The sequence below is a fragment of the Dermacentor silvarum genome, chromosome 3 (genome assembly GCF_013339745.2).
Source record: "Dermacentor silvarum isolate Dsil-2018 chromosome 3, BIME_Dsil_1.4, whole genome shotgun sequence".
NCBI lineage: Eukaryota > Metazoa > Arthropoda > Arachnida > Ixodida > Ixodidae > Dermacentor > Dermacentor silvarum.
The window spans coordinates 150,699,913-150,722,109 of NC_051156.1; the positions used below are offsets into that span (position 1 = coordinate 150,699,913).

Here is a 22,197-nt window from a genome sequence, read left to right on the forward strand (position 1 = left end):
TGCTTGTGCCGACGGTTTTCAGTAAACGGTTTTTCCGTCAACTCAGGGCTTTACTGTGTTTTTGCGTGCGTCGCTCGGTAGCCCCTTTCCCCTGAGCTCGCGCGCGAGCGGTGCTGGAGGCGACGGCTGACGCAGCCCTGTGGCTCGCTAAGCTCGAACCCGCGGTGGTTGGTCTCCTGTGAGACACCAAGAACCCACAAGGTACGCCTTCCTTGTGCCTAAGAAGCTCTAGACATGACTTCAGCAGTACCAGCATTTTTCCGGTATTGTTCACCTGCACAATATAGCCTGTTCAATTGGTAATGGTGACGCATACTCCTGTGCCTTGGGCTGTCACTGGCACATGGTTTTACTTGTAAACAAATGAATTGTGGAGCGAGGAAAAGAAGAAGGAAACCAAGGGGAGACATTACGGTGCCCAATCCTGTCTCCCCTTGGTTTCCTTCTTCTTTTCCTCGTGCCACAATTAATTTGTTTAGCTATGCACCAACTCGCCCAACGCACTACCTTGGTAAAGCGTTTTACTCGTAGTTATCTACACGCTGTTTGCAGTTCCAAGATAACAGCAATGTAGTTGGATGGCTAAAAACAACTTGGAGCAATGAGGTACAAGAGAAGAAAAACACTAAAACTGGCACAGATAGATACCTGGAAGACAGCACCTCTTTCCTGCCTTACTTAAGTGTTCAGCCCTTTCACTGCAAGACATTAATTATGCAGCAATCAAGCACACTTACCTTCAGGTCTCTGGAAATGACAACCGGCAGCAGTGCAGGAAGTCTGGTGAGAAAAAAAATTGACATTTGTACAGCTACAAAGAACCATGCTAATTCTATAAAAGGCATCATCCCCGTCAAATGTTTATCTGCCTGTAATTAGTTCTGATGAGGTTTAACACTATTCTGAGCAACAGAAACACAAATGGCCAAAATATTAGCCGGTTCAATTCCAACACAAAATGTGCAGACATAAAGCACACTTCAATAATGTTAGTGGCACATTTAAGGTTATAAGATGTTCACATCCATAACATATCTTTCATATACCAAAACTATACTTTACAGTGTAGCCCTCTTTAACGAACCCACCTATAGCGAAATAGCGGTTATAACGAAGTGATCTTAATTTCCCGTTCTAATTTCCGCATTGCCAATGCCATGTCCGGTCCAGTTTTAAACAAAGCAAAAACGCAACTCAGCGGATACAGCGAAACCTTTTCTTCGAGAAAAACGAGAAATCTTCCATCAAACATCCTTTTGTGCTTTCGCGTGAATCAACAAGGCCAAAAAAAACTGCCAATTCTTGGCTCCCCGCAGCCTCTGCCAGCACCGTTTTCCCTTTTTCCCAGCTCGGCTCCTTGCGAAAGCTTGCTGCACCGCATCACACAGCCGGCGCTACCTGGTCGTATCTCCAAACCAAGCGAGCGGCTTCCTTTCTTTTTTCATTTTCTTTTTTTTTCAATGTCAGGCAGGCCAACCGCCGCGTACATGAGCTGGATTAACGCCCTCCAGAAAGGCTGCCGGTTTCGTCACATTTCTCATCGCACTGCGTAGTCCCCCAGTTGTTTGACAAGAAAACTCCTCCAGTTGATGACATTGTTGATGACATCGGTGCACCTCAGCCAGTGACCTCTGGAGCAGCTGTCGCAGCTGTCGACACGTTACGTATGTACCCGAGTTCCAAGCCGGGCGTTTGCGCTCAGCAGGACAGTGGTAAGGCCACTGTTTTGAAATGCGCTCTCGCGAAACACATGCAGGGGACCCTCGACCACTTTTTCAGAGGGTGTAAATAAAATTTTCTACTTGATGCTTGATTTTTTTAGAGTCCAGATATAGCGAAAAAGCGGTTATAGCGAAGTAATTTCTGATTCCCGCCGACTTCGTTATAACCAGGCTACACTGTACTGAGTTGCAATTTGAACATAAGAAAAAGCATGTGGTAGTTCCCAATACTTCAGCTGCAGCTAATTACGTAATAACACAAAGTTGGCACTTCCAACATCCATGAGCTAACTGAGGATTGACAGCTGAGTGATACTGACATGTCTCAACCTGTTATAACATGTTTTTAAAGTGACATTTCCCTGCGAAAACTATAATCTATGTGCTAGCCTGGTTGCTAATGTAGAGCTATTCTGCCCTAATAAACATTTGCATGTACAGCTCAATTCACTATTTCTTTGACTCAGCTTTGGTTCCGCTTGTGAGAAACGGTGCCAGCGGGGACTCACCAAGGACTAGAGCCAGCTCGGCTATGAGCACTCGTACGAGGTCTTCTGAAAATCCACCTAGTGCTTTCCATGCCAGCCGGAGCTCACCGTGAGGAACATACTCTGTGACTATCAACAAGACAGGAACATCTCAGTACCCACACAAGCTAAAGAAAAAAGTTCTGTTGTTAATCAGTCTTTTTTCCTGTTATAGCATTTGACATAAAAAAGCTACACTGGAGCTCTGAAAGAGGCCAAAGTGCAAAGCCTATGGTTTAGTTTTGACCATGGGTGCGATAGGAGATCTTCGTTCGTTTTGCGTTCTGTTCAGTTGCTGCAACGTCACAAAGTAGCAGTATGCAAAATATGTGACAACAGGAGGGAGAGAGCAGCCAATCAGCAAGCGATGAACCATTCCGTAGCTGCAGCCGCCGTTTGAATCCAATCCAATCCACCAGATGTGCCATGCAAAGCCAGTCTCGTAGCGAGCGGAAGACTGCTCGAACTTCACATCTCTCGTCGCGTTCTGCTCCTAGCAGACGACGTGCTCGTAATCAAAATGATTGACAGGAGCGTGTCGTCATTTTGACATCGCCAAAACAATGAACCCCCAGATGTTTGTCGTCTGGGGAGTTCACCGCTTTCCCATTGGCTGCTCTCTCCCTCCTCTTGTCCCAAATTTTGCATACTGCCACTTGGCGACGCTACAGCAACTGAACAGAACGCAAAACGAACAAAGATCTCCAATCGCACCCCATCTGGGGTTCTTTACAAGCAAACTAAAAATCTAAGCACAAGCGTTTTCGAATTCCAACTCCAAAGAAATGTGGCAACAGCAATCGGGACTTGAACGTGCAATCTTGTGCAGTCGAACGCCTCTAAAACGAAATGACCTCTATGACGAAGGAATAATTATCTCCCGATTCTATTGTGAGCTGTGCGGTGTGTGACCTTTACAACAAAGCAACCTGTATAACGAATGATTCTGGAGGCCCCAAGTACGCCCGAAGGCGTATGACTGTACTCTACAGCAGAATGCCATAGCCACTGAGATAGGTATGTCATTATTTTAGCGCTTGAAAGATCACCCGTGTATTAGTAGGAATATATTTACTATTTCCAAGGCATTATTTCTGAGAGTTACACCAGGCACAGTCCAGAGAGCCTTTCTTCAGTCACTGTAGTAACTGTGCAAGTAGAAAGTAAAATACTACGACAAAGGAGTACCTTTGTCTTAGTGTTCTCACTTAGCGTAATAAGTGTGATGCCCTACCAACAAGCCTTGTCTTCTTTGCTCTGCCAATTCCTTCAGGAGTCACATATTCTGCACTACTCTGAACACAATCCACAGTTTTCAGCTGCAACAATTTATTTCCCGATGCACAAAATACAGCATTTACCATACGACCATTTAGCCACATGACTAGACGTCGGGCCCATGCATGAATATCAGAAAGAAATATGGTGAGCTGAACATGGGCTCAGCTATGAATACACACATCACAAGAAAATGTGACTTCTGACTGTAACATTACCACTGAACTGCACGTACATGATGAAAAGGCTAAATGAATAAAATCAGTTACGAATCAGAGAGCCTAAGTATGAAGCAAAGTTCTACAGGGAACCCACCTATGAAAAGTTGCTTGCGTGTCTGCCAGTGATGAGTGCAGGGAACCACAAATGGATGCCGACCCAACACAGCCTGGTGAGAAGAGAGGAACGCTAAGTGCAACCATCCCTCTGTAACGGCCAGATGCACGCGAGACTCAGCTCAAAGCGCTGAGTGTAGTGCAAGGTTTTCATGAGCCAAAGCCAGCCACAGTAGATGTTCAAAAACTAGTACTGTTGCACAGCATTCTACAGTCAACAGAAGGTGCAGCTGCAGCAACGAGACAGGACCATGTGCATAGTCTTCAGGTGGCAATGGAGGAGCTATGAGATGGGACAAACTATCACTCTTGCATAAACTTTTTTTCTTTCATACGATTTTCAATGTGATGTTCTTCACTCTAAAACACACAACCCATTTAATTATAAACAATTAGGCTCACAAATGTATGATAGATTATTGCAATTCAACAAGGACAGCCATGAAGCATATCATACCTATCAGAGTCCAAGAAATTAAATACACTAAATAATTATTAACACAGCATCCCGGGACTACCTATATGGCTTTTGCAGCATTTATATAAAAAGCAGTTTTTTGTTTTTTTTTATAAGCTGCATAAGTTCATTGGGACTCATTTCTGGAAATTGCAAAATTTGAGGAGCATTGTAGCGCACAAACTATCTGCATACCAAATTTGGGTCAAAATGTATCACACGCTGCACTGGAAAAAAAATGAATTCAGCTCATGTTGCACCGCTATGTCCACATATAAAGATTAGATTATTCCCCCCTTGTACAATCAAGGAAAAAGACCAAAAATCAGCAATCACCTGTATAGCGACTTCTTCTTTGCATTGTTGAATGGCTTCCTCTCTGACAACTTGAGCTTTGGAAAGCACCTGGCAGAACAATTAGCCATTGATTAGGACACTTGTGCAGCAAATGAAAAGTTATATTGTACAGCCATGGGCAAGCCCAACTCCTGCTCTGTGAAAGACAAACAGAAGGTAGGAGGCACTTCCTACCTGCACTAATATCAATAGACCTTTACGGCCCTCCTTGGTACCTTCTGAGAGCAAACTGCACAAACTATCCTGACCATTTGTGCATGTTAACATACCAACATAACTGTCTAAAAATACGCACACATACACTGCCCCATCTAAGCAGACAATACAGTTAAACCAGAACAATACAGGGTTAAATTCACAAAATGAGGTCATTGCAGACTGAAGCCCAATCCTCAAAGTTCAAATTGAGCAGCACTTAAATACTTGGATGGACTTCTTTTTTTGCACCAAAAAAAAAAACAAAAACAAAATTTCATTGTTAAAAAATTAAGTTGTTTTTTTTTCATAATAATATTGTCACGGATTCATAGTGCCAGAAAAGAAGTTGCTTTCCTTAGCTAAAAATTATGGCACGTGAAATCGAAATACTCTAATGCATTATTAATGACTGAAACAATATATTTTTAACCATTCAACAGCATCCTCCACAGCAAGAACTTAAAATAAATTTAAAGGAGTTGTCAGGCCCCAGTGTGATTTTACCGGAATCACTTGTTATAATCTACAATACAAGAAAATATAAAAGTAAGAACTCAGAAGTCAATGCTGCACTGTCTTCACTAGCCTATTTAGTGCTCATGCTGACACAAACCAGCCTCCTTACTGAGAACATGCAAAAGACATTTGCCCATTCTAATTTATTCGACAAAGAACACACTGCTAAGCAAAGAACGCACCTTCATGGCATAGCACTTGCCAGTAGCAGCCTCCCGCACCAAATAAACTGAACCAAACTTGCTCCCAGAAAGCTGCTTGATTTTCTGAAAGGAAATAGCGATTCGTTCGTACATTGAAGAGGGCAATCTGCAGCCTACCTGGAGGGATAAATCACCAGCAGTGCCACAAGGGAAGAACTAATCTGACCAGGTCTTCCCTCAACGTCTTCTGGCCAAGTATCACGATTGTGCAGTGTACCAGTTTTAACCTCCAATTCCGACAAGATGGCAGATTATGACAATTATGGGCTGGTAGAATGTAACACTTCTATTCCAGTTCTTTTCCTTTTCACGTGGGCCAGTCACCCGCTTGGGACACTGGATTAAGCAGCACTCTGCCTATGCAATAACAAGCATCGATCCTTTATGAGCAGTGAACAATGGGAAAGGAACAAAATCAAGTGAGAGGAATCGCTACATAATACCTGCCCTGGGTTCAGATGTGTGACCATATTACTATGCCACTTTCTCATGTTTGAAAAGGCAAACTGTAGGCACAAAGTTTTCAAATGCAGTCCTGCAAGAAACTTGTGGGGCTGCATGCATTAAGATGTGCAAATTACCATTCTCCCGTATGCAATGCTAACTCTTAGAATGTGTCTAAAGATGTGAAACAGTTTACTTGCCAAGTAAAATAACATATGAGAGAAATTCAGATATAAAGCTACCTATCTGTACTAGAATAAGATCATATTGTTTTGTCATGACAAAATAATTAATTTCTTCTTAGGGCAGAAGATTGGGTGAAATGTCAGCATTCTCACCAATCCAACTGAAATATTTTTCTTAGCATGAAAAAAAATTCAGGACATACAAGGTTAAACAAATACTGACAAAATTTTAGTTTATGTAATTTTGTTATTAAAGAGGAAGCTTTAGCTCGGGCCCAACTCTAATGCTGAATATTCAAATGCACATAAAATGCAGGAATGCTTTTCCGAGATAGCCCCTGGGCCAATTTTAATTAAATGCGTTGCATATGGACGAGCAAGTTAGCATTCTAGTGACTGATGGAAGCAGAATTTGGATTTAGGGACTGAGTTTTTTTTTTTTTTTTCTAATTGACTAAGATCGGCAAGCTTGAAAAAAAAATAAATAAGACCACGAAGTTTAAAAATCTGTAACTCTGCACAAAGAACAGATATCGCAGTTCAGTAAACTGCATCCATTATAATATCCAAAAAAAGCAAACTTGATAAACTAATTTATATCTTACGTGAATTTGTTGAAATGTTTACAAGGATTTTTGCAAAAGTCCTACTCGCACATTAGTGGTGTATTTTAGAGCCTTGTGTAATAAATCAATTTGTCTGCTTTAGGTGTACTATTAGATGCAATTCACGGAATTGTGAAAAGTGATAGTTTCTTTTTTTTTTTTTTGAAGTGTTGCAATGTTCAACAATTTTAACAAAATATTGAAGGAGTAAATCAGAAATCCGCTTCCAACAGTCACTAGATTTTAACATTTCCTTTTAAATGCAAGAAATCTCATCAAATTTAGTGATGTGGTTGCTAAGAAAAACAATTTCTCCTTTCCCGTGTATATGGATAGGAGCCGCCCCCCCCCCAAGTCAAAGCTTCCCTCTTTCAATAAGACGCATTTCCAGATTATAGCAGTTTGAGGTTCCTTTAATCTCTGAGAATGTGCCAAAAAGATTCTATCCTCATCAGCGCACTAGAAATGCTCAAGCTTCGCCGCGGTTCAGTCATACACAGCTTCAGGGGGCGAGGAGGAATACCGCGCGCTCATTGATGCTCGCAATGGAAAAGAATCACGCACAATGTGAAAAGAAGGCAGCGATGGTCTTCTTTCTCTCTCTCTTTATAACTGCCCCAATTTTTTCACGCCACTTCACCCAGGGCCCATTTTGTGCCATTTCTCTTAGCGCTTATTTCACTCACACCGAAGCTCCACTTTTGAAGACCTTGCTTGGTTTGCCTACGTGATGGTTATGTGATCGCTAAGTAAGTCACTAAGGCTCCACTAAATTTTGCAGCAAAATTGCTATAGTTGTCACTAAAACGTTTTGTAATACACTATAAGATAACAGGCATAAATCACGGAAACATCTCACTCTTATTTAGGTCAATGCAGATGAGGAGTATGTAGTGTGTATTATATTTATGTAACAATTACCGGATGACAACAGCTGATATTTGGTGTTTACCTTCAGATTGTGAGGTATCGGAGAGGACTTTGGATTAATTTCGAGCTTCAGGAATTTTTTAAGTGCACCTAATTTAAGTACCCGAGCATTTCTGCATTCCGAGTCACCATGGTACGGGAAACAGACCTGAAAGTTGGCTTCGTGTAGCTTGCTGCGAACAGGAAACTCGGGCAAAAAGAGGGCCTCAGCCAGTGTCACCGGCCATGGTGTCTTGGCCAGCGGGTCAGCACAGGCTGACGGTGCTTCTATTGGCACTGCGCTCGCTAGCGGTGGCAGGTGGGGCTGCCAACGCAGCTGGCGTCGACGGCCCAGGCTGGTGGATGCCCGCGACCATGAGCGCTGGGCACTGGCCACCGACTGCACACTCTGGCTGCTGCCCCAGCTCAGCTGTAGAGAGTCGGAGAAAAAACAGAAGCGTTGTAGTCCAGATCAGAAAGCTATGTTGGTCTTAATAAAGGAGTTAATTCAGCTAATTAAATTGTTGGGTCTCAAGTGCCGATACCATGATATGACTGTGGGGCACGTCAAGGAGGGGCCTCCAGATTAATTTTAATCACCTGGGGTTCTTTACCGTGCACTTGAATCTAAGTACACAAGCGTTTTTGCATTTTGCCCCCATTAAAATGCAGCCGCCGTGGCAGGAATTGAACTGACGACCTTGAGTTCAACAGCGCAACACCATAGCCACTTCACTACCACGGCAGGTTTCAATGAAGCTTTTTTACATAGAACAACCAAAGGGGTTGTTTCCAGGTCTCACTAGCCTCCTTTCCAATCCCACCCCAATGTTTCTCTCTTACATGTAACCACTGTACTTTAAATAGTTTGCCAATTGTAGACAATCTTACATTTCATTTCTTTAAGCACGAATGCTAAACTTGAGTGAATGCTTCACACCTAAGTTCAGCTCACTTGAAGACTGTTGCCAAACAGAACCAGATTTATATTAAAGTCAAGCATCTATAGCATTACTCCCCAGGCTTCTTACATCATCGTACTTCCAGGTAGCTTCAATCAGAGTCATCATGTGGCACTCACAAAGGCCTTTATAGGATGACTCCCCCAGGTTTTGCTACATTATCATCTGTCCAGAACGAGAAGAAGGGGAACCGAGGGACCCGTTCTTCACATCACAACCACATAAAGCTAACAGACGAGACAATGGCAATAAGGAAAGCATAGGGGGAATTAATTGTTTATTTAAGTGTCATCTAGATATTATCAATAAATTAAAATGAAAGTGGACAAAAAAAGAACTGGCCGCAGGTGGAATACGAAACCATGTCTTTGTATTAAGCGTGCAATGCTCTGACCAATTGAGCTACCGTGGCACCATTTTCCCATCCACTTTCCTAGGTATTTATGCATGTGTACAACAGTTAACCCTGGGAGTGTTAGCCAGTGCCACTACCCACAGCCTTGGTGGCGGATGTAGAACATCCTTTCTGCTGCAAGGCATACGTTGCATGGTATGAGAACTTGGGAGAGGGCAACTTGACCAGAAAACGCTCGTATGCTACCTAAAGGCATCAAAGCTGCTGGAGACGAGACCCTCGCTATATAATGAACGACCAAATAGCCTGAGTCACATCCTTCATGCATCACCCACAAAACTAGTTGCAAGCATGTGTTTTAGAGCGAAACCAAGGGCTCTTTCCTTTGTTTTCATTTGTACACAGTAGATTATGCATATAGTTTGGCACAGCACATATTGGTAAGGATGTTTCCTCATTCTCATTGGGCTGATACACATTGTACTTAAGATGGTGTTGTGTACTACTACACATGGCATTGGAGAGCTTGACATCACAATGATGATGTATGAAAACTGCATGATGGCCACTAAGATATTTCCAAGAGTGGTAGAGATTGAATCGTGCAAACATTGCCATGCTGCTGCTAAGTGTCCTCGCGCTGCCACCAAAAGTGCTTAGGAGAGTCCAACTGTTCACATCTTTACATTTAAAACATTGATTAAAACATCTGTGGCTGGCACTGTGTGCGTTATTGTGTTTCAACAGTTGCTTTGCAATGTAACACAAAAAGGCAGACATTGACATGGTCAACCAGATTGGCAGTACACAAACATAAACGTTAAAACATTTGATCACATGCGCTGCATGGCAAATGCTTTGCATTGACATAAATTCCCACGTTGTGGGGGACCTGCGTAATTTTGTCATTGCCCAAGTTACCTCAGCAAGCTGATGTGGTCAGGCCATGTAAATTATATTCTTTAAATTATCACCGATTACAGTGATGGCAAATTTCCTAACTTCATCACCCCACCTAGTTTTCTGCCGTCCTCGACTGCGCTTCCCTTCTCTTGGTAACCATTCTGTAACTCGTATGGTCCACCGGTTATCTATCCTTCGCATCACATGGCCTGCCCAGGTCCATTTCTTTCTCTTAATGTCAGCTAGAATATTGGCTATCCCCGTTCACACTCTGATCCACGCCGCTCTCTTCCTGTCTCTTATTAACGTTAATGTTGGATTCAGCTAGTGCAAGATAGGGGTATTTGGAGATCGCAGAGAGAGGTCTTCGTCCTGCAGTGGACATAAATATAGGCTGCTGCTGCCGCTGCTGATGATGATGACAGTGATGGCTGTTTGTAGCAGTTTCTTCTTCAAGCACACATTGCCTGCATGAACACAGGTAGAGCCGTGACATTGGCAAAAAATATCCACCTGCAATGCTGCATGTATTTTGTGTACCAGAATCTGATCTGTTTATAACATTCCTTCTCCATGATGCCTTCTGTAGGGCTTTCTCTCTAGTTACGCAGTAAAAAAAGGATTCTTCTTAGCAATTAAATTTATGTAGCTTCTTGTGCCCCAGGAATAGCAAAAAGAAAATTTAGTTTTGTTCCCTAATTTGGCTATTTTCTGCAGAAATAAACTGGGACATTTCAAATAATGTATCCAATAAGCCAATCAGTTCTGGCCTCGGTATGCGTGTCTCTGCTCAAAGAATTTAACTGCACAATGTGTATATCTATGTGCAGCAAACAAACACAGTTCTATGGTTTAAGCTCACAGACATGCACGAACAGATATCTGGAAGTGCAATATGCTCGAGCAATTCAAGTACTGGTGCATTCAGGCACATGGGTAAGAAGCTTTGTATATTTTGAAGCATCTTGCCACGACATACTCTGATCGGAGAAACACGTATTTGCATTAGTAACATTATTAAAAATCTACTCTAATCAGAAGCATAATTGCTTTCGGTGCTCACATATCGACCAGCTCAGTGTGTTGTCAACATTTATTCTGATATGGCAGCTAACTACTGAAACTGTTTTTCGCATCATTACTATGTGCGAACAGCATTTTACTCAACATTTTCTTGCTTACTAGTACATAAATTACCCCTATCCCCTTTTCGTGTGACCTTAAGATACATTGCACAGTTCTGTATGTACATACAGAAAAAGGTTGGTAAAGCAGAGGAATTCACTGGCGCAAATACCAACAACGTCACATTGGTAAGCCAGATAAGTTCTCGTGTTAAGAAAGAACATAATTTTAAAGCATAAGGTCTGCAAACAGCGGTGTTTTGATTTTGCTGGGGCTTACGTACCGCTCTTGTGTGACTGCATGCAAAACTTTAAGATGGTAAGAGCAGTTGCTAAAGTTAATTTTGACTGTGATTAACACAGCAATGCATGGGTAATCCTTTAAAATTCACAGAGTGCAACTTTGAAAGATTTGTCAAATACTTTTTCGAAGAAAATGGCGGAATGTCCAGAATAGCGGCTCGAACGACATACCAGATGCAGATATTCTATAGTTCATGAATACTTCTTGCTACGACGCTTGCAAAACACGCCGTGAAAAGGGAACACGCGGCATGGCACGCAAGTTTCTGTCGCTGCTGAACCATGCACGCACGAATCGGATTACTATGAGCGCCGAGACAGCGTGCAAGAAAACACGTGAGCGATGTTTTACCTTTCGGAGCCAGCCCATCGCCAGTGCTGCTCGCTCGCTCCTTGGTCCTTCGGCTACTCGAGAGTTTCCGCGGCGAGACCCTGCCTATTGTTATCGAGACGACGCTCCCGCGACTCCGCTCATACGGCAACCTTGAAGGTCCCGGCAATTATGAGGGGGGCCCGAGCGCGCCGTTTCGTTTCTTTTCCCTGTCCCGGCGCCACGGCGCTAAGGCACGCGGCCACGGGAGCAAAAAGCGCGCCTTGGCCCCACTTTTTACGCGCTGCGCCAGTTGGGCAGACAAGCGTATAGCACAAAGGAATCTCGCGCCCGAAAGGCGTGGGCGCCGCTCGCGCGGCTCACACCAAAGGATCGCCGAGAACATTCCGATGCACGCACCCGTAACAGCGCGCGCCGCATGCACATATACGCACACGCTCGCCGCGCGCACGACTTCCTGCATACGAGCGCACAGACAGCGAGCCGCGCTTGTTTACCTGAGACTGCGTCGAGCTCCATCTCCGACGCTGTTGCTGCTCTTGCGACTCTGAGCTCGGTTTCTGTTGGCTGTTGCCCATGTAACGCGGGGTTCTTGGCGATCGTTGAACAGCAGCAGTCATCCCTTCATCGCGGCGAGGAGTACCACCAACCGTGCTTCATCCGGTGATGAGCAACGTAGTTGACGTTTAAAGGCATGCTGTTGCCGCGGTAACCGCGATATCCCGTCCCGGTGATTTTACATGTTACCTTCGCCGTTTTCGCCGCCCGACAAAAATGCGACGCGCAGATGCGACGGAACGCCCCCTGACAAACCGAAACAAAAGCCGACGTATCTCGAAAACCATTTTCAATACCATCCTACGAAAACTCTTGACTTAGCTAGGGTAATATTTATAAAACAAATCAGTACCCAACTCTTTTTTATGCAAATGGTTAGCAATTCGAGTCATAACCGAGAGAACCGTGTGCTTTTTATTTTTTATTTTTCAGACTTTTTATTTATTTTTGGAAACGTTAGAAGCCACGGTGTTAGAAACGTTAGAAACACTGTTTTGCAGCAATTCCACCAGCTAGCCAAAGCCGTGGCCAAAGCCAGCCAAGTTCGTCTCTCGATCGAAAGGACACGGAGGGCATCATGGCGAGCCTAACCTTAAAGCAAGCGATTCGTAACTTCTCGAAATCGTCGGCTAGACTTGCCCAGCAAGGGGGTGAACATTCCCACGAAGGTCAGTATCGCACGTTTAAGCTGTTAATCCGCTTGCAGCTTGACGGGGCGTTGCGTTCGGAGAGGGCGAGAGATAAACTGCAGTCGGTGTGACTTTCTGAACGGGAGGACACTTTGAACGTCGAGTGCCTTAATAATGTTACGTTAATTCGCCTGATTTTCTTTGTATGTGCTACCTCGTTTCTCAAGGCAACCATTTTCTGTGCAGCTGGTGAGCTGCTGTGGAAGAGGCTGAGTATCTTCGTCGCCCTCCCCGCCATAGCGCTGTGCGGCATCAACGTCTACTTGGCTGAACAGGAGCACAAGAAACATTTTCATAGGCCGGAGTACCGCCCTTACGAGTACATTCACATCCGCACTAAGGTTGAGTACACATTCAAAAGCTTATTCTTAGTTCTTGCTCTGCATCTTGGCCCGGCGCGTACTTTTCCATAACCGGCCACATCTCAACACGTTGTATGTGTGGTTAGCGCTTGAACGCTAGCTTGTTGTTTTCGTTCCATGCGTTTGTCCTGCGCCATGTTTCATTTTTTTTTTTGCATTGTTTTCCTGTTGATGCACGCACTTTTCATACGACCTGATGAGAAGCTGAGTAACTGAGGAGAAAGCGAAGCAACCGCCGTGCTGCCGTTATGTTGAGAAGGATACGGTACTATATATAGGCACATGTCAACTTTCATACCAGCTGATTTTTATTGAAAACACGCTGGATTTCTTAAGAGGCAGATTTGCACGACAAATTGAAGTCTGATGTTATTAAATTAACAATTCCATTTATTAACCTTGTGTATCATTTAAGAGAACATGTCGCTATTGTGGACCCGAAGCCGAGCAGTAGCGATCTCATGTCCGTTTACTAAAATACCGTGCTTGGTACCAGTTTCAGGAAATGTCCTTGAAATCTGTGGCGAAGTGCAACTGTGGTGTGCATTCATGTTCACGTTACACTTACCGGCACTGATGAGCACAGTGCACTTATCTGCAGAATGATTACCTAATGTTTCTCCAAGAATACCATTAATATTGCTGTTCAGTAATTCCTACTACTAGAAGTTGCTTGAGAAACACGCCTCCACTCCATGCATTCGAATAGACTCCAAGAGAATGTGGGGCTGTGTTTAGTAAGGGCTCTTTTTTCCGTGTTGGATGGATGGGTGGATGGATGAGGCTGAACCCTTTAAATCGGGCGGTGGCATACGCCACCTAGCCATGACTATTAACATGTTTTATACTTTGTGTTGGGTGAAATTTCACCCCTGCCTTGATTTTAGCCACCAATCAGATAACCTCCGTTTGGTTATTTCTACCCACTTAGTCTATTTTGCCTTCACTGTCCCTAAACCCCAATGCGTTGAAGAAATCAGCCCCGTTGCTTTGCACTGTAGGGTTAAGCCCTTTACAGAAAAGTATGACGTGTTCAGCCGCTTCCTCTTCTCCACACACACCGCACAACGTGTCTATACCTTGGTACTTGACTCGGTACATCTTAGTCCACAATACTCCCGTCCTGGCTTCAAACAACAAATAGCTTCCCCTATAATTATCATAGATATTTTCTTTGGCAATTTCTTGCTTGAAAGTTCTGTATGTTCCCAGTGCTGATTTCGTCTGCATCCCTGTTTTCCACAGACCCCTCTCTTTTTCTTTAACCTTTTTCTTAACCGCTGTTTCCTGGTTTGCACCCCTCCTGCAGTCCAAATATTTGATAGACAATTTTCTGGTCAGCTTCCTCCATTTTGTGTCAACATTCCTCATGTACAAATAACTGAAAATTCTTCTTGCCCACCGCTTTTCTGCCATTTCTCTCAATCGCTCCTCAAATTCTATCTTGCTGCTGGCTTCCCTGCCCTCACATGACGTCCATCCCATGTCACCCTGTACCCCCTGATTTGGTGTATTTCCGTGTGCTCCCAGAGCAAGTCTACCTACCCCTCGCTGCTTAACTTCCAACCTTGCTCGAACCTCTGATCTCATGCACAGGACCGCATTGCCGAAAGTCAAACTAGGGACCATCACCCCTTTCCAAATCCCTCTCACCACTTCGTACCTATTGTAATTCCACAGTGCCCTATTTTTCAGCACAGCTGCATTTCTGCTACCTTTAACCGTTACATATTTTTCATGTTCCGTTAGGTACTCAGCCCCATTGTTTATCCACACTCCAAGATATTGGTACTTATCCACCACCTCCAGCGTAACCTCCTGCGTCCTATGCTCGCTGCCCTGATTATCATTAAAAATCATGACAGCCGATTTTTCTTGCCGAGTGTTTGTATTCATTATTTGCCCCACCGTGTGGTCGATCCCTGCGATCATGGGGGTGCGGATTTGTGTGGGCCAATGGGAAAGGGCAAAAAGGATTAAAAATGGATCAGTACAAAATACAGCTACTGGTTAAAAAAAAAAAAACTCCTGCTCAGAAATCGCAATGGAGTGCTGTTGAAGCACGGTGACCACTTTTGTTAGAGTGTGGCTGCCATCCACTTTATTGATCAGAGGGGGTCATAGCGCTAACTTTAAAGTGAGTGTTTATTTGCAGAAACAACATATTTGTATCTAACCAACTAGCCTAAAAAGCCATACTTTTACACTTTATTGTGTCATGGAAGCTGCATTCTGATGGGGGGCAGAAAGCAAAACACCCATCTATAATGTTTTGGGTGCACATTGAAGAATCCGAGGTGGTCAAAATTAATCCAGAGCCCTCCACTGTAGCATTGCTCATAACTCGCTGTGCATTTGCACGATGCTAAACCCCACAATTTATTTTAAGTCAAGGTTGAGTGGAGAAATTTTTAGATAAGGGGATAACTCATGTTTCTGTTGCTACTATTTCTTTGTTCTACTGTATTTGCATTTTGCCATGTTGAAGCTACTGTGCTACTCTGAGGAATATGTTCTGCGTCCTGTACTTAATCTTTTCTTATTTAAAAATGGGCCCTCAATGCGGCATGTTGGTAGTACAAACTTTCACACTGAAAGGGCCACGGCTTCGTATCTCTGCTTCTTTTAACCAAGGAATGCCCCTTGCAGAATGTGTTGCCCTCAACTTAAGTTCAAAATAAAAGTTGAGTCTAAGTCGTTGCATCAATAAGCAATTTAAGTTTAGAGCATTAATGCCTTTGGAAACACTTAATTTTCACTATCGGTGTGCGCCAAGTGTGTTTCTCTCTGAAAGTTTAGTGGAGCATGAGAAATGATTGAGGCACGCAGGCTTATTTCTCTGAGGCGTTGAAATTGAATATGTAGTATATATAAACATGGAGTTTCTGTTAGCAGCAGCTGTGGGTGCCTTTACATATGTGTACCTTAGTCTGCTGGAAGGCCCCTATCGAGAATTTTTTTAGATCGATATCTAACATACTTGGACAACAGCACAATCAAGACAGTGTTGTTTGTTAGCTTGTATTTATGCTGATAAAACCTCAATACTTTCTGTAAATGTTGTGCTCCACTGTTGTCACAGCTTGTAGCAGCTTCAGTACTTTGTACCTTTAGAGCTGACCTCTCGTTGAAATGATTGTTTTTTTTGTTTTTTTTTAGAAATATCCTTGGGGAGATGGAAACCGTGCTATCTTCTTCAACCCCAAGATCAACTGGGTTCCTGGAGGCTACGTAGAGTGAAAACTTAAGCAGACCCTTTGCTGCTCTGATTGTTCATTGGAGAATTCTAAGCAAGCAGTGGTCCTAGGAAGTCCAATAAAGCTAGTTTCTCCACTTGGCGTATTTATCTATTGTCGCCCATCGCTTGCGGACACACCTGTGACTAACAGAAGCAACTGGAAACTAACACGTGTAGTGCTTTCATTCTATCGTGTTACAGAGGTGTACAGCGCTCACGGAATCGGTTTATTCATGTCAGTAATGAGGTAAGAATTACCAGACATTATGTATGTATTTGCAGAAGGAGGTCCTGAAGTTAGAAACTGAATTGGGGCCTCCTGCGCATGATAATGTATGAAACTTTTCAACTATAATGTCCTGTAAAATGTCATGGCATACAAATGATCAAAATACAACTTAAGGCTGTAAATAAATTATTAAAAGTGCAATACTGCAAGGGTACTTTATTGAAATACAGAAAAGACAAAGAAGAAATTACGGGAAACACTTAATAGCTGTGACAATTTAAGTGATCTCACAATAACATAGTACAATGATAAAGTTGAATTAGAAGTAGCTAAAATAAGAGTCCCGTTTGAAATCTGAGGCTTTGTGAGGAATAAAACTCGACAGGGAAACCTTTATACTAAGTGCAATTACACGTGAGTGCAATGTCGTGCCGCCACGCATCTGGACTCTAAAGGTGGTTTTTCGCTCCTATCTAAGCGTAAGAGCGAAAACTTCGCAGATGTAACATGATTTCTGCAGGATCTAAAAATGGAGACCAGAGTGCGGCTCTCACAAGCTAAACAAAAATGGATGTTGCAGTTTCGCCAATAACGTGAAGTAGGGACAGCGACACCTAATGCATTATTATTAACAGCAAGAAGTGTTAGCTGTGTCATGCAGGTTCATTTGTAAAGGAGTCTCATTCACAGCTATGCATAACAACCTTGGGCACTGTTGACGACGTTGATACCAGACACTGATGCAAACCTATTCCTTCCTCCTCCACTTGCACCCAACCTTGCATTCGGCCGTGCAACGCTTGAAACAGTGAAGATGGGCGATCATTGCCCAGGATTTTCCGGAAGTGCGCTTGAACTTTTCATCTTATTACTTATGATGATGATAATTTCTTTTCGTGCGTCTCGGACTTACAGCCGTCACTGCGCGTTGCATAGCGCAGCTTGCAACACCAACACCGCGTTGCAATGCCGACATCATGTTCCAGCAGACCCGCTCCATGAATGTGTCTCTCTCTCATTTTCTTTATCTCTCTCCCAAGCATAGCGCCAACACCTCTTCTTCACCTCGCAGAGCACGAGCATGCTAACGCGCCAGCTGTAGACGAAGACGACGACGCTGGAACGCAATCATATGGTTCGCATAAATGCATGTTCTACAAGTGTGGCTGTATAGGTTAGTGGTTACAACACTTGCCTTGGGGCCGTGGGTATGCGATTTTGAATGCCGCCTGGGCAAGAAAGTTTAATTTCTTTCATTTCTTGATAGTTTCTTGCTACGAACCACAAATTACGGCTGGCTTAAACATCTTCACTGGTAAAATATGTTGGGCTTTGTGGGGTTAAGCACATGTGCACCATAATTTTATGGTCCTTGAAAAACAATGCTGCAATCAAGCATATTCAGATTTAATTCCAAAAGAACACACTTGCTGCATTTATAAATGAGCACCAAGCAGTAACCATTGTCGAATGCCAGGTCTAAGCAAAATGTAAGTGCAAATGATTGTGGTTTAGCTCAAAAATCTGGCTTTTTGGAAGTGACGCAGTGCAATCTACGCAACTTCCCGTTCCTTATATTCACTGTACGTGGCAATGGTTAAATTTGTTTAATTTTTGCTTAAGTTTCATCTTCAATTGTGCACAGCTGACCATATGAACTATGTATTCAAGAACTATTTAAAAATATTTGCATTTGCAAATACTGACTTTAATTGAAGTCAGTATTTGCAAACGCAAATATTTTAAAAATAGTTTTGGGGGGATCGAATTGAATAGAACAATATTCAGTTCCTGATTTGAAAGTTTCAAATATTAGCCCACCCTACCATTGGTGAATGGGCTTTTCCAGTCTACATTCTACCAAATACTTTATCTGTGATGTCGTTCCCCTTGAGTGTACACCTTATGTGCATTATCAGCATGTGCTGTGCTCGAGCAAGTCCACCCATTTGAATCCCTCCTTCGGCAATAACATCAAGCTGTCTTTGTAAATTACGTTCACCAAGCCTTTATGCTTTTATGTGGCTATACACACAGATACCATTTGGTTCTGCAGTCAAGAGACCAATGTACATTTGCCAAAACATTGGCACTGTTCGGGACATTCTTCAGAGGAAATACATAAATATCATGCAGTAGACAAGTAATCTTTTTTTTCTCTCTCTCTTTTAGAAATTTCAGTAACCCTCTTTAGGACCTGCTTTTGTTTCTCGGTTTTGATTGCTGCTGATGGAGCAGAATGTACAATAAGCATGCAGAGAGTCTGGGACCTACGAAGCTGCTTTCCAAGTCTGTGGCCAATGACAGCAAAACCTGACAACAAAAGCTTTTAGGGACAGCAGTCCCTGAAAGAAAAAAAAAAACAATAAAAAGTACCACGTTCCATGCCACCACAGCCCCCACGCACAACATTCTTGAAATTCAGACTGAGGCAAAGTTGCGAATATTTAGCTGTTTCACAACTTGCTTACTCTGAAAACTTGCAGTCGGGCATGGGTGCATGCCTGGCTCTGAGGTAGCCAATGAATTGGACGACGTTAGCCCCGCAAAGCCTAAACATCGTTTCACATCAAGGAAAATGAAAACAACTTGCTCACCTTTATTTCTGGGCATGGAGAGTACATTCCTACAAAATGTACCCTATCAGATCAATGCAAATGATTATTAGTCATCCTGTGTCTTTCCCTTGACCTCTGTTTTCATTGTCCCCTTTCTCATGTTCTGGTTTAAATTACCGAACGCAATAAACTAATGTGTTTGCTGTTCCCTGATATGCGAATTGTTCACTTCTATCAGCTGTGTCACATACGACTGAACATCAAACATTATTTGATAACCTAATTTGTGTAGTAATTATAGTCGATTTTCTAAACTATCCACAGCTGAAATTTTGCTCTAGAATCAGAATTCTGAGGCATCAAATTTGGCGTACCATAGAAAATGGTATGTCAGGCTTTGTGGGGTTAAGCACATGTGCATCATAACTTTATGGTCTTTGATAATGAATGCCTATTATACATGCTGTGGTGTTTATGATATCTAGGATATGTGACTTTCAATGTACCAAAAGAAATCCTGGTTGCACAGTTGGTTTAAGTGTAAATTTTTGGGGTAAGATCTTAGGTTTGACAATGGCTGAGCGCCTTTCTTTTTTCAACTTCTTGTAAAGATTTCATTCTTGGTGTGAGGTGATCAATAAGAGGAAGCTTCAGCTCAAGGCCAACTTCGATTTCCCCTTTCAAATATATGTGAAATGCAGAAATGTTATTAAATAAGTTCCAAGCCTATTTGGTGAAATTTCTCACATGTGAAAAAGCTAAGTTCTATTGATTGTAGAAAGCAAGGCCTTAATTTAGGACCCCACATTTTTTACTAATATCGCCAGAGATGTGTTCATTATAAAAAATATGAAGCACGAAGTTTAGGACTTCATAATTCAGCGCCAATAACAGTAACACTTCTGTACACCACATTTGGTAAAGCATCATAAGTAGACAAATACACTACCAAATTTACCACACACGTGAAATTGCTACGCTGTTTACGGGGGCTTTTGCAAAAATCATACTATTCACAAATTAGCAATATATTTCAGAACAATGCATCATAAATAAGTCGTTACCACTTTAGATATCTCGACCAATGTCATTTGCAGAAACTGCGGCATCGCTTTTTGATAGCCGATTGACAGAGTAGTAAAGTTCACTTTCTGTCAATTCTCAGCGATGGCCTAAATAAGGAAATACATTCCCCATATAATTTGTAGGTTATAACTTTTTTAATGCAATTAGCATTCCTTGGGTACTTCACGGACTTTCCAGGGGCTAACAGTCTATGTATATATATATATATATATATATATATATATATATATAGTCTATGCTCATAGCCATTTTCCCACGAACCTGGGTCTCTGGGTAGCCCATGGTCGCATGGGTAGCACGTCAGGCTGCTGCGCTGAGGGAACAGGGTCAAAATCAACTGTCGGTCCAACCGGGGTCACTGGGTATATATGGCACTGTGTACCCAAGTGCCGCTATTCAGCAAACCTCTTTCACGCTGACATGGGTCACTGTAAGATGCGGGACTGGGTAGGTACCGTCGTTCGAAGAAACTGTTTGACGCCGACTTGAAGCCCTGGGTATATGCCACTTGGTCTGTGCTGGTCTTCAGTTACCCTCTTTGATGCTAATTTGGGTCACTAAGTATTTGCCACTCTTCAATGAATGTCTTTGACACCAACTTGGTTAACGACATAATTGCCACTGGGAATTTGCCCCTCTACATTGACAAAAATTGCAGCAGAACCCATCTCACAATGACTGTCGATGGCAATGCATTAGCACTGAATCAATATAGTGATCAACATATTGCCACCATCGAAACGAGTTATATGTATGAGGTATGCACTGCAGCGGGACTACTCTTTCGTGCTCATCAGTTAAGTTATCCAGCTAAGAACACTCCACGCCACCTAGCGCCGCCACCATGAAGCCTGCGTGTGGCCTCCGAAATGCATAGTGCGCCGGTGCATGCAAACGCTGAGAAAGGCGCCATGCGACAACCGGGCTCATCTCTCCTGCTTATTTCTGGACACGCCGAGGCATCTAATGGCACAGACGAGGAGTCCACGCGTGGCCTCTAAGACGAGAAGCGCAATGGGCTGGTGCCTGCGAACACTGATAATTGTTCCCTCGCATGCTGCACACTCTGTGGCACATACTCAGTGACAAGTTGGCGAGATGTTAACTGATGAGCGGCATGTACCCAGAGACCAAAGGTGGTCCATTGGTTAGTTTTGAACCGGGTTCCATCAGCACAGCAGTCTGATGCTCTACCCATAAGACCAAGGACTTCCCAGTGAGCCAAGTTGGCGGGAAAGCAGTTAGAGACACAGACAGATAGATAGGCATGTAGATAAATAGACATACAGCCCCCAAAAAGTGGATGAAGTACCCTAAGGATGTTAATCGTGTTAAAACTGCACTATTATAAGTGGTTCTTAGACCGAGTTATTACTGTCAGAGTCCAGCTGGGTCCCTGTGCATGGTGCCAAGTCCAGTTGTCTGGACTCTTAGACACGTCTTATGTGGGCCACCAAGCCGTGGTTGTGGCCACGGTGTAGGACGCAGCTAGCTCCTGCGTTGGAGCGGTTCAGCTGTTCCAGGTGTAGAAAAAAAGAGGGTGGAATGTTTGATCAAGACAAAATGGGTCGTGAAGAGCATGCTCAGAGGAATTTCTAGCTAGTATGATGTACACTGGGGTATTTGCCACATGCTCATTATGCTTATACAAAATCGTATAGTCTACAGACCCTTTCTACAACTGCTATGAGAATTACGGGGTCCCATCGTTATGCAACACCTAATGTGTGTGCAATAAAGAACCCTAAAGAACAGAATTACAAA

General features: G+C 43.2%; 2 protein-coding genes across 2 annotated transcripts; one reads left to right on the forward strand and one right to left on the reverse strand.

Moving 5' to 3' along the window:
* Window positions 1-739: 739 nt before the first annotated feature.
* On the reverse strand, window positions 740-12,506 carry LOC119444900 (ribosomal protein S6 kinase-related protein-like). Its single transcript, XM_049664794.1, has 6 exons — window positions 12,211-12,506; window positions 7,905-8,165; window positions 5,572-5,655; window positions 3,483-3,567; window positions 2,231-2,338; window positions 740-780 (listed from the first exon to the last, which is right to left on the reverse strand). The coding sequence occupies exons 1-6, from the start codon at window positions 12,331-12,333 to the stop codon at window positions 740-742; spliced, it is 702 nt and encodes a 233-aa protein (XP_049520751.1). The 5' UTR covers window positions 12,334-12,506.
* A 274-nt stretch (window positions 12,507-12,780) lies between these two features.
* LOC119445912 (cytochrome c oxidase subunit 6A2, mitochondrial) lies at window positions 12,781-16,660 on the forward strand. The gene is made up of 3 exons (XM_037710213.2): window positions 12,781-12,939; window positions 13,147-13,301; window positions 16,482-16,660. Exons 1-3 carry the CDS (start codon window positions 12,849-12,851, stop codon window positions 16,560-16,562), a joined length of 327 nt encoding a protein of 108 aa, XP_037566141.1. The 5' UTR covers window positions 12,781-12,848; the 3' UTR covers window positions 16,563-16,660.
* Window positions 16,661-22,197: the final 5,537 nt, after the last annotated feature.

Bases quoted from the DNA above. Each gene is read 5' to 3' on its own strand.
- LOC119445912 (XM_037710213.2), top strand. From the start codon at position 12,849: ATGGCGAGCCTAACCTTAAAGCAAGCGATTCGTAACTTCTCGAAATCG. The intron at 12,940-13,146 runs GTCAGTATCGCA...TTTTCTGTGCAG, and splicing joins GGGTGAACATTCCCACGAAG to CTGGTGAGCTGCTGTGGAAG. The intron at 13,302-16,481 runs GTTGAGTACACA...GTTTTTTTTTAG, and splicing joins ACATTCACATCCGCACTAAG to AAATATCCTTGGGGAGATGG.
- LOC119444900 (XM_049664794.1), bottom strand. From the start codon at position 12,333: ATGACTGCTGCTGTTCAACGATCGCCAAGAACCCCGCGTTACATGGGC. The intron at 5,656-7,904 runs GTCTGTTTCCCG...ATTTCCTTTCAG, and splicing joins TACACGAAGCCAACTTTCAG to AAAATCAAGCAGCTTTCTGG. The intron at 781-2,230 runs GTGAGTCCCCGC...TTTTCTCACCAG, and splicing joins CGAGCTGGCTCTAGTCCTTG to ACTTCCTGCACTGCTGCCGG.